The sequence below is a fragment of the Momordica charantia genome, assembly GCF_013281855.1.
Source record: "Momordica charantia cultivar OHB3-1 chromosome 8 unlocalized genomic scaffold, Mcharantia_2.0 BLBB01000008.1, whole genome shotgun sequence".
Lineage (NCBI taxonomy): Eukaryota > Viridiplantae > Streptophyta > Magnoliopsida > Cucurbitales > Cucurbitaceae > Momordica > Momordica charantia.
In genome coordinates, this window is record NW_028275166.1 from 33,995,069 (window position 1) to 34,008,201 (window position 13,133).

Genomic DNA, 13,133 nt, shown 5'->3' on the forward strand with positions numbered 1-13,133 from the left:
GACCAAAATTGACATTTGAAAGAATTGGGACCAAAATGAACTAAAATAGAAAATACGTCATATTAAGTATATTTTAATTATCCACTTAACCAAATCAAACACAATAATAATAATAATAAAAGGTCACGAGATGTAATCTTGCGGCTGAATGGTAAATTTGGGCAAGAAAAAACAAAAATGATCATTATCCTAAAAAAATGATAAAATAACAATTGAGATTTTCAACCTTGAACAACAAACCATTCAATTATTTTATAAGATATCATTTACATCATCTAACTAGTAATTTAAAAAAGAAAGAAAAAAAAAAGTAAGTGTGAGAGGTACAATACATCACACCTCAATTTATTTTTAAATATATCGTTTAAATAATATCTTTAATAACTCTCGAGCAACTCAATTGATTTCTCAACACATATATCTACTTAATCGTAAAATATCTTACCTTGAAATAAATGGCATATAAAAATTATAGGATATTATCCCCCTGTAAGAATAGATGATATACGAGTCTATTAACATATGAATAATACTTAGTGACAAACAGGAGAAAACTACCAAAAAAATTAAATAACTTTTATATTTTTCAAAAAATTAAAAAGCTATCGAATTTTGAGGGTAGTCAACATGAAATAGATGTTAACACCCAAGTAATTGTTCACAACATATCGCTGCCAATTTGGCCAACTCGAGATGAGTTGAATTGAATTGCCTAAAAAGTTCTTTATATTTCCCTTTCCAATGATTTATCCGTCCAAATAGAGATTATATCAGCCATTGAAATTCAAAACAAAGAACACTTCTTTTTCTCTAATTGTGACTCGGAGAGTACACATTCTGAGTCAGAATATTTATGCTACATTCTCTATTATCAAAATGAGAGAAAATTTGATTTTCAAAGGGGGAAAATGAGAGAAAATTCAGGGTGGGCTCCAGATCCTTGAACAGTAAGCATTCTTTCCTGAAAAAAGGGTTTTAAAAGCATCTTGATCTTGGCATCTTCAACCATAAATCCATCAAAATTTCTAGTCTTTTAATGGCACAACCACCAGACAAGAAGACAATTGATTCCTGACTTTGTCTATTATTTGTTCTCTACCATCCAACACAGTTGACAGTAATATCACCACAAAATCAAACTCAGTATTATCAAAATTCAAAACTACAAGAAAGTTTGTTTTAGAGATCAATATCTGTTTTTTTACATCAATCACAACAAGTCAGATGATCAACATTGTGCTTCATCCAAGCACACTGCAAGGTTGATCTTTCTGCACATTTTAACTATTGTCATGGATGAGAAAAAAACGACGAAGAAAGCTTTATATGTATGTATGCTAAGTATATATTAGCTGATTGCCCAGAGGTAGCTCACCGTCTAGCTCGCCGATCATTCAGAAGATGATCTTGGATTTTGGGTTATTTTACACTTGGCCCCTCCCCTAGAGCTCTCCAATGTACCAAAAGAGAAGGTTAGTAAACCAGGTGGTGTCATTTTGTAAGTTAACTTAGACTGAACCAATTGCAAGTTAAGGCAGTAGCATATGTATTAAACTACGGAACATGAAACGTCATGGTCATGGGGTATTCACAAGGTGACGGTTTTTGATATACTGGCTCAATAATACAGCCCTTCTTCTTCCCATTCTTCTACCAGAAAATCTACCATGTCCTGTCAATTATATCATGATAAGATATTCAGAGCAGAGGATTTGAATGAGTAGTCAACTAAAGAAAACATCATATTACAGACAAAGGGCATACTTACAGATAACGGTATGCGCCGATGGAAAGGTTTTTTGCTTTCCAGCAAGAGTTCTTTAGTCATATACCAACTGCAAACAGAAATGAAGCAATTATAGTAGGAACAAAAATTTGATATGAGTCAAAGTTCGGAAACAATCACAGGAAATTTGACCTCCACCTGATTTTAATGACACAAAATTTCCAACTAAAGAATGATAGAAGAAAATATTCAATTAATTGCAAGAAAGATCGACAAGAAAAGAATTTCATTCGCATTATAACCACGTAGCTATCTTATATAACAGCAAGGTTAATGACATAGAATGTGTATGTAAATTTGTCAAAAGTAGATACAAACAGTAACTCACCTTAATCCTGGAAGATGGTTCTTTTTAGTTTTCTTAGCAGACTCACAATTTCCGAGCCATCCAAGCCTGGTCTGAGTCCAAAGGACAAAACCTGCAATCCAGAATAGAATTGCGTAACCAAGTTTAATTTTTCATTGATACAAATAGACTTGCGTAAAACCAGACTAAAACAGCGACAGAAGTGCTGGTGCTAAAACTATATGAAGAATACACAAGCAAGCATCCAGAAAAAAAACATCTATTTTTCTTTGCAACAAACAGTGAACAACATAAGATCTGAGTTTGTACCATGATTTACAAAGTCAGAATGATTGCTCAAATGGCCAGTGCCACCTCCATGATCAGGGTTGTGGTTCGTTGAGCTGATAGATGAGATTTGTTGAGACTGAGCCGTATACATCTCATCAAGATCACATGTGCTTGTACTCCAAAAGTCATCTGACATGCTAGGCATCTTTGCATTCTGATTATTCCCAGAGATGGCTGGTGCAGGCTTAGTGCCCCTACCAAAAAACAAACACTTCCTCTGTAAAAAAACATGTAAAAAATTGTGTCTTACACAAACTCTGGAACAGAGACAACAATGTAATAGTTTAAGTTAATGATAAATGCACATGAATGAATATGAACATCAGGATACTGCCATTTATCATTGCCTAAGCATTCAATACCAGAGCAAAGCTTTGGGTCCTCAATGCAGTTTGAAATAGACCAACTATGTAGGTCATTATCTAATATATAACTGAGGAAAATGAACCTAGTCAATGACTAAGGAAAAATGAATAGAGAGATGAATTAGTTTATAGTGGAATGAAGAAAGATGAATTATAAACCAGTTGATAAATCAAGGTATGTGTATACAACATGCTTGCCAATTACTTAGAGATGCTCCTTTGGCCATGCAAAAACTTGCATTCCAAAATCTGATAAAACTGAGTACTAAAAAGCTTTCTTTTGAAAGCAAGAATAGACTCTAATGACGAGCTTAATAACTAATCCACTCAATCTAAGAGCTTTGAGGTTGTACCAATTACTTAGAGATGTATATAGAGTCAATCAGCTTCAATATATCAGAAAATGGCCGAGACGAAGAAAAATCCATTTTGCACTTTTGCTTGGGTTATCTTGGATTATGTTTCCTTTAATATCCCATTTTTTCACTCAAATATGTCCACTTCTAACATTATTCTAACAATGTCTCCTCGGAAAAGGATTTATTAGGAAGTACACTAACAACGTAATTAAAAATGTGGCTAGCACAATGTGTTGAGGTTCAATCCATGGAAGAACTATGAAGCTACCTCCTCCCTCTCCATTTCCAAAGCTAAACCCTTCCTAAGAATAACCAACTGGTGTTTCTTCTACTTCCAAGATTCCCTAATTGCAGAGTAAGAAACCCTAGGTGTATAAAATGAAATCTACTTACATAAGAAGTCTCCAAAAAATTAATTCAAGTTCCTACCCACTTCATAAGGAAAGCTGAAAGTATCGTCACAACAAACACATCCCTCCATGAAGGAAATATCATTCTTCATGTAATCAGCTGAAACAGTCATCCAAAATATAGCCAACCAAAGAATAATGGCAGTCATAAGGCCTATATATCATGTATCCGTACAATTGTATCTATTTTCCAAGCAACAGGGCAGATAAATTCCCCCATATCAACAAGTTTGATCAATTGCAGATAATCCAGAGCAGTGTGTAAGTATCTAATGTGCATGCTTCAATTAGCTCGCCTAAATTGGTTCCAAATTTTCGAGCTCGATCTCCTTAGAACTTGAGAATCCAAAACCAGAGTGAGAGGGCTTACCCCAAACAAGAGAGAAATCGATCGATCCAAACGGAAAACCAGCGCTCCACCGTCACCATATTCGGCGAAAAATCAGATTACATTCATCAAAACGCAGAAACATGCCGAAATCGAGATCGAAATCGAAATCGGAATCACTAATTCCGGATAGAACAAGAAGTACGATTGGCTAGGATATGATTATGATCGTGACTTCCGTTCAAACTTTACCAAATCCAGTTGATGATCAGTAATTTCGTACCGTTAATAGAAGTTAATAACCGAAACCGTGTTCATCTTTTTCTTCTTCTTCTTCTTCTTCTTCTTCTTCTTTTTATTTTTATTTTTTTTATATTAATTACTTATTTGTTAAAATTGCAACATTACCCCACATACTTTGGGGTAATACTAATTTGACCCATTATCTTTCCGTTTGCATCTTTCAGTTTGATCCATTGTAATCCATATTGTAATTAGTATTGCAATTAATGATCCTATCATACAACTCCAAAGAGAGCAAACCAATAATTGGATGGAGTTTTATAAATTGAGATAAATGTATCGTTACATTTTTTTGACGTTGAAAATGATAAGAACGTTATCGTATCGACTTAATTGACAGTGATGTAGAATATACTGTAAAGTAAGGTACTGAAAGAAAAAAATAAGTCCAAATGATATTTGACTTAAATAATTGGTGAACTGTTTTGATTCATGCCCTCGAGGAAGAATGGACTTTTGGGTGTACGGAAAGGTCATTTAAATAGCTAAGGTTATTGGACAGTTGTGAGGTTGGAGAAATACAACAAAGTTCATTTGAAATTGTGGAACGATATGACATGTGACGAATGTACATATAGTCGATTTCTAATGGATGTAGACCTATAACTGGATAGTTGGCATTTGAAAGGTCACACACAAGGCTAATTGTACTCGCAAAGTTATGATGGGAACGGTGTTCTTTCCTATGGCTTTTCCTACAATTAATGTTGAATCTAAAAAGTTTCGGGTTTGGTGGACCTCCTCTCTCGAGTAAATTATACAATGTAAGAATGCAATTTCAAATCAATATATTCATCTTAATCAAGATGAATAATAATTTATGTTTTGCCAGTTGTAGTAAGCAATTGTAAAGCTTACAATAATTCTAGCTTATCATGTTGGGTAAGAAGTACATAATCACGCTACACCTACCCAATAAACCTACAATTCAATCGTTTTACGTTTGTCTGATGAACTAGACATCTTTTAATTCAGGAGGAAAACATATCATATATTTCGATTGTGAAGAAAAACATCATATACCTATTAAAAAAAACTTACACGCGAGAAAAAAATAATATGTATTTTTACTTGGTTGTATAAATATAAATATAAAACTTATAATTATATATTAAACTCAACCTCCCAAGTTCTATAATTTTATTATTTAAAATATAATTATTAAACATCAATTTCAATATAGAGTAAGCAACAAGGGATGGGACTTCCATATTTCAAGTTGATTTTATCCAATTTTAAAACAAAAGACAGAATTTTTTAAGTGTTAATACTGGATCTTTGTTGTTACTTGTTATGGAATATTTGTATGATGGCTTTCTTTAAATGGAATTTACGTCTTTTTTTATATGAACAAATGTCTTTTTTTCAGTCTTTTCCAAGACGGTTACTTTTAATTTTTTTTTTTTCTATTTCTATGCGTGGATGGTTTTGAATTTGGTATATTCTAATCATCGTTACAAAAGTTTATTGTAAAGTTCTAAAATAATTATAATTAAAAAATGAGTCCAGATATCAAAATCAACGTTATTTATTTATTTGTGACAAGTATGATATCATCTTATAAATTTTGAATGGGTATGAATTTTCAATTGGGATATGAACGTCTCGAGTCAAAGAACTTTTTGCTTTTTTAAAGTAAACAATTTAAAGCTAAATGGACACTTCCCCTATATGCCAATAAAATCAACATCAACTTCTTTAGCTAATAAAAAAAGAAATAAAAGATTGTCAACTTGTAAACATAATCCAATCAATCATATTATCAATCGCTCCCAGTTACATTATATGATTTTACTTCGTATTAATAACATTATTTATATCAAATTTTCAAAAAAATAAAAATAAAACATTATTTATATATTCTAAATTGCCGAACAAATAATTAACACAAATCTTGACTACCAAAAGTAATCTATGTGCCAAATTCTGGCACTAAGTAGATTTAGCTGGACCCACACAATTAAAATGTTTTTTTTTTTTTTAAGAAGACGGGAAAGTAGAGTCAATTCTCTTATTTTGAAGATGTAAAATATTATTATAAGCTCAAAATAACGTAATATATATATATATATATTAATTCCATAAACAATCTCCATCATTAGTGTTAGAAAAAGCAAATTTTGTAGGCCTTCAACCATTGTATAAAGTTTGTGAGCATTTTTCATAATTTAAATGCCCCTTTTTGTGATAGTGCCAAATCCATTTATGAAGAATATAATTAGTTGCACTAATGGGAATAATCTTGGGGATAATCTTCATACCATCTTCTCAGTTCACACACAACAAACCCCCATCTTGATGTTCTTTGGGAGAATTTGTAGAACAAAGAACAAACATTACAATATCTAAATAATATATAGAAAGGATTGTGTCACATAGAATGAAAGTTCAATTAAGATATATATTTAGGTAATTATAACATTTCATTTAAAAAATAACATAAACAAAATGACAAAACAACTTTATACTTTTCAATTATTTTACCAACTCAACCTAAATCAAGGTTTTAAATATTGATGTAAAAGTCGAGGTCTCAATCTCATGAAAATGTCGATAGAAATATTGATAAAACATCGATGTTGATTGATATTTTTGAAAAGGTTATAAAAATAAAAAATAATTCGAAAAAAATATTTAAATTAACAAATAATCGCTACACTATTTTTAAATAAATTTAAAATGATTGATATTAATATTATATTTATATTAGTAAAATTTTGTTGATTTTTTCGTATTTTGAATATTTTGTCGATTTATTGCTCATGTATAAATACATAACCTAAATATAGATAAGCCATCAAAATTTTGGAGATTGGAATTTCTTCCCCAAAAAGCTATTTTACCTAATTTTAAAAAGAAAATTTCTTTCTTTCTTTTTTTTTTTAATTCTATTTGAAGTATAAAAATCACAAAAAATATTGAACTTGGAAGGAAAGAAAATATATATAATTAAAATTTCTAATCCCAAAGAGATAATGTACACAAGTGGAGAACAACTCAAGTTGAGAATATACATAATAGGCTTTTTTTTTTTTTGACAAAGAAAATAAGAGGAAAAAGTTGTGTTGGAACTTTGAACTAAATTTAAAGAGAATATGCCATTCTGTGAACCAAACGATCCCTTAAGATTCCATTGTACAGCGCCACCCTGTTGGCCGGCATTCCGCCATGGCTCTTCTCCAGCTTCAAACACGGCGGCGGAGCTCCGGTCGCCGGCGGCGAAGAACACAAAAAAACCGACCCTTTTTTTCTCCGCAAATCTTCAGTACTTGTGGGCACATCCTCTGCAAAGTGAACCCTCTTTCTCCTCTTCTTCTTCTCCGTCGTCTCTCTCTTCTTCCCCACTTCAGAAAAAATAAAATAAAAAACTCAAAAAATGAATGATTTCTGTAAGTAATTATTAAACAAAATTGAAACTTTTATTGGTAGGGTTTTTTAGAAATTAAATTGCTTACCAGACGAAATGGAGGAGTGGGATTTATGGAGGCAGAGGGAGAGGACGATGAGAGTGCCAGAGAGAGCTGCCATGGCTGTTGCCAAAGCCATGGCCATTCCTTGGGAGCTCAAAATGGAAGAAGACATATTGTAAATTTATTTTAGCTTTTTGTTTGGAGAAGAGACCATGGAAATTATGAAAAGAAAAGAAATGAGTAGAAAGTAAAGGAAGGGAAATGAGATATTTGGGAAGGAGGAGAGAGTTTGTTGGGCTGTAATTTTCTATAGATAGATAGATTGAATTTACTGTATGGTAGATATATATGAATTTAATAAACTATTTAGGGTGGGTTGGGAGTGACGGTGAGATAAGTGATTTCGAAAAAAAAAATCTAAAATGATACTGTTAAGTAATTTTATGTTGTCCTAAAATAAATTTTTTAAATTACCAAAAGAGTGATTTTGACATGATTTTGTCACTCTCAAACACATTTTTAATTGAATGGTAGTTTATTTAACTTTTAACAAAATAAGGGATAGATATTAGACCCGATTCAAACTTTCAATCTTCGAAGACTTGACAATTTAGAAACTTTCAATCTTGGAAGAGTTAGCCATTTCTTTTTAATTGAATTCAAAATGGCAGAGAGTCAAAACAAATTTTGATGCAAAGTTAAAAAAATAAAAAAAAATTATCTTTTCAAAATAATAATAATAATAATAACTAAAATAAATAAAAGATTAACTTGAATATAGTTTGAGCAATTATATAATAGTTTTATTTAGTCGATTATAGGGTTCGCATAGCCTTCCTCATTTATAATATAGTAATAATTTTAAAATATATTTACGAGAGTTCATATATGCTAAATAGAAATTGTATTTGATGAATGAAGGGATAAAATCAAATCATTCAATCTAAAAATTGGACCACCTTCGACATTGAATTAGAAATTATAAAGTTGACATCTTGTTATTGATATATACAATTTGGAACTTTTGGCCTGACTTAAAAATTTAGCAAAAATTATATAAAGGCTTGTTTGAAAATATTATTGTTTCTAATTTTATTAAAAAAATCAAAGTATTTTTTACAACTATTTATGTTTCTCGTTGTTTTTAGAAACATTCCCATAATCTATATAAGATTTTTGGAAACAACAAAAGATAAGTTTCTTATTTTCATTTTCATTTTTATTTTATTTCAACATAAACAAAAAATTGGTTCACAGGTTGTTTTGAGAAATGTCAATACTTTTAAAATGAAGATAAAATGTTACATGCAAACTTTTCTATTTCTATTTCTATTTTGTTATTTTTGTAATTACCTCAAAAGTTTTTATGTGGCAATTTTAAAAAGAAAAAAAATAGACGTTCATTTTAACGGTTGTTTGCACATATTATCTCTGGTAGTCCCATCCTTAACCACCATATCTTGATCATAGTGGATTATTTTGTTCATAGTTTATTTTTTCCATAAGATTCCCTATATAAAATTTTGCATATTCTTTTAAATCATTATCATTAGCTATCATGTCAAAACTTAAATATTTTTTTTAATAATTACTATTTTACATATAATTAACGATTAACTTAAATATTGATAAATACGTAGTACAATTTTTATCATAGATATATTACACTTGTAAATTTTTTTTCTTTAGTTCAACGGTGAGATAAAAAATTATGACTTTTGAAATGGTAATAGACGTCTTTACACTGCTAAATCAAAAGACACATAAAATTATAATTGTTAAAAGCATCATTATTCAATAAGAATACATAATTTGATGTTTTTAATACCTACTATTTTTTGTAATGTTAATTAAATTTCTATTAGAGATCAAAACTAATGAAATTATAGTAAACTAAGAGGCAAACTTACAAATGGAAGGTATTAATTGCATATACTAGTGACCACATGATTTCATAGGATTCCATTATTTTGCCACTAAATTATTGTTTAATTAAGAGTGATAAAATTAGACTATGACGTGACAAAGAGGGAAGTATTTTTACCAAATAAATCATTTATTCATTTGCATATGTTCTATGATATTATATCATTTTCTATCCATTTTTTTACTTCATAAAATTAGATCGTTAACCCATATAAACAATTATACAAATTATACCCCAATAAACTTCATCATTTTGCAACTCTTTTAAGATAAATTAGGAGTCAACCAGAGCACAGCTAGACGGATTAAGACACATATATCAAACCATGAAGTTGAGAGTTCCAATTCGCAATTCGCACCTCCACGTGTTGTACTAAAAATAACAGATATTTAATTTAAAAAAAACAGATTCTCACTTTTTTTATGAGTTTTTAATTTTTTCTTTTTATAAATAATAGCCTTTGTCACTTGAATTATCTAGCTCCGTAGGAATCATTCAGTAACGTTCCAATCATTATTTGTATTATAAATTAACCAAGTAAATGCAATAAAAAGCTATAATAATGACTTCATCACCAAGTCTCTCCAATTATTGTTGTTTATGTACTGTAACTCTATCAAATTAATTAAACCCCTTCATCTCTCTTTATTTGATGCATTAAAAAAACTTCTCTTTCTTAGAATAAGTGAGATTTTTGGTAAAGTTATTGAATAGGAGAGGCATACTCTAAAGCATAGACTTTATAAATGGACCAAAATGAAGTCTTCAAAAATACTCTATGAACAACTAAAACAAAGGCTAAAACCTAGGTTTTTTTTCCTTCAAAAAAAATATTATTTGTGAGATAATTTGTTCTCACTCATATTTTTTTCAACTTTGTATGTTACAAAAATAACAAAATTATCATTGTTTTGTTTGGATAATATACCATATTTAAAAATATAAATATTTGGAATAGTGATTTATTAAAAAGTGTGATAATTTTATAGATAGAAACATAGATGAGTTGACTTTTATATAAAAGAAGATGAACTATTATTTATTTATTTTTTGACAACATCTTTTGAATGGTTATTGAAGGTGAAATATAATTTTAAAGAATTATATTACATGTGAATTTTCTCTATCATTATTACTGTTCATTTTTTTTTTTTTTGTTTATTTTGCCGAGAAGTGTATTAATGATTAGAAGGAAAAGCAGAGGTGTTCTCTTCCTGAACACACCTCGAAGAAGTAATTTAATTAGCATTAGTTACAATAAATAATGAATATGCCATAGGCATGTACTTAAAATTATTTGAGATTTTATTAATACAGACTTTCTCATTACAATAGATACATTAATATATTTGAAATGATATCTTAAAAAACTGAGTAATTTTTTTTAAAGAAAAAAATTGAGTAATAAACTTAGATCATCCTCGATATAATATTGGAGCATTAGTCTCTTGCTTTTCTTTTTCCTTTTTGTTTAAATATTTTTTATTTGATTCGTTTTGGTGTATGCACTCTCAAAACATCAATTTAAAACAACCATTTTCGTCTTTGTATTTTTAAAGAGGGTACATTTCAATCATTAAATTTGAATTAAAAAATACAGTAAAAGATTAAAAAAATGAAGGTATTACATATATAAAAGAGTAAAAGACATGTGGGGTAGGGATCCAACACAAAATCTTTAGATTAGAGATATATTTCGATCACCACTAAACTATGCTTGTTTTGCTTGAAAGATTAATAAATAATAAAAAAAATCAACACGTATTTATTCACCATTGCCCATGAGTGTTGATCATAATGCTACTTAATGTTTAGGAGAGGAGTTTTTTATTTTTATTTTTATTATTGTTCTTTTTTTCATTTCGCGTTAAATAATAGAAAATGAGTTTTCTTAATTATTTTTCTTGTTATTTTTTAGTACAATATATGGGGTTGAGATTTGAACTTACAATCTCTTAATTGGAGATATATGTCAATTACTATTGAGCTATGCTCGCTTTGACTTATTTTTGTTGTTTATATATACTGAACAAAGTTACTTTTTGTTCATTAAAAGATGTTACTCCTACCAAAGCAAGCATAGCTCAACAGTAATTGGTACATATATCTTCAACCAAGAGGTCGGAAGTTTAATCCCCCACCCCACATGTTATACTAAAAAAAATGTTACTTCTAGTTTCGTTCTTTTTCATATTCTTTTTTTTAATATTACATCTTATTGTAAAATATATACGTTACATCACATTTATAACATGAACTATACAATTTTTTTATTATTATTAATCAAGATAAGTTTTTTTATTTTCGTGAGTGTTTGGGTCAGCTTGCACGCACCTCGACTAATCTCGCGGGACAATTGTGTGACTGTACAATATTTAGTGTTAGAAAGCACATAGAAATTTACTAATTCTTAAGGTAGGTAACCATCTTGGGGTAATCAAAATAAATCTTAAATTCATTTAATATTTTTTTATGGACCATTTGGATATATGTAACAAAGGTAGGAAATTAAACATACGAGGCTTTAGATTCATTCTAAATCGACCTAGGTAACAAATTGGAAAATTGAAAAACTACCCTATGAAGTGAAGGTCATGGGTTTAAAATAAATCATTGTCAATGGGAGAGAATAGAAACCTATAGAAAAGATAACTTAGAACCATATGGTAGTAATAAATACGATGAGTACCTTTTCAAGAAAGAAAAGAGAAAAGACACTTTTTTTCAAGATTTATTTATTTATTTTTGAGTTCATAATAGAAGATTGAATTGTCAACTTTTAAATTATGCTATGTTCAAATTAATGACACTTTTCTAAGTTGATGGATACCGTGACGCCACCATAAAGCAATTAAACTTAGAGATGAGAAACAACGTGTTACAATTAAATCTCATAGTTGAGAATTATTTATTTTTTATCTGCAAATGATTATTATTCGAGTTTGAAATGTTGTTAAAACCCAAATTATAACTAAGGGTTTTGTTTTCTATGAGCTAACAGCAACCCTAAAATAACAAACTAAATGGAAAATGGTCAATCTAAGCATAGTTCAAACACACCTATCTCCGACGAAAATGTCGTGAGTTAGAATCTCCACCTTCACACACATGTTGTATTAAAAAAAAACACAAAATGGAAAATGAAAACAATTATAACCAAATATTTTATTTACACATGTGACAAAATATCTATCCTTAAACCTATTATGAGAGAGAAAGTACTCGTCATGTCCTAAATTTAGACAAAAATGAACGAAACTTTACAAATTATTCTTAGCCTCAAATATATAAAAATAACCCAATTGGGGAGAAGAGTAGATTAAAAAAGTGAAGTTGTAGATTGAGAATGTACTAATTTAACAAATTAAAACCCTATATAGCTAGAGAAACTTAATTAATTAATAATTAGTTCATAGGTTGCATAATATAAGGTGTCACCTCTCAATTTTTTTGGTTCAAATTATGACCAAGCTAACCTATGGAGGGAGAGAGAGGAAAAAGTCAAGAACTTGGACAAAATAATTTATTTGGGTAAGTATATATATATGGTACACAACTATATTACAATAAGAGGAGGGATTTAGTTTTACAATGATGATGAAGAGAAA

At 29.5% G+C, this 13,133-nt stretch overlaps 2 protein-coding genes across 2 annotated transcripts; both read right to left on the bottom strand.

Moving 5' to 3' along the window:
- Positions 1 to 1,123: 1,123 nt before the first annotated feature.
- Positions 1,124 to 4,227, bottom strand: LOC111012992 (uncharacterized). Its single transcript, XM_022287310.2, has 5 exons — positions 3,928 to 4,227; positions 2,403 to 2,617; positions 2,115 to 2,205; positions 1,769 to 1,835; positions 1,124 to 1,672 (listed from the first exon to the last, which is right to left on the bottom strand). The coding sequence occupies exons 1-5, from the start codon at positions 3,984 to 3,986 to the stop codon at positions 1,619 to 1,621; spliced, it is 486 nt and encodes a 161-aa protein (XP_022143002.1). The 5' UTR covers positions 3,987 to 4,227; the 3' UTR covers positions 1,124 to 1,618.
- A 2,885-nt stretch (positions 4,228 to 7,112) lies between these two features.
- Positions 7,113 to 7,882, bottom strand: LOC111013136 (uncharacterized). Its single transcript, XM_022287527.2, has 2 exons — positions 7,644 to 7,882; positions 7,113 to 7,532 (listed from the first exon to the last, which is right to left on the bottom strand). The coding sequence occupies exons 1-2, from the start codon at positions 7,768 to 7,770 to the stop codon at positions 7,273 to 7,275; spliced, it is 387 nt and encodes a 128-aa protein (XP_022143219.2). The 5' UTR covers positions 7,771 to 7,882; the 3' UTR covers positions 7,113 to 7,272.
- Positions 7,883 to 13,133: the final 5,251 nt, after the last annotated feature.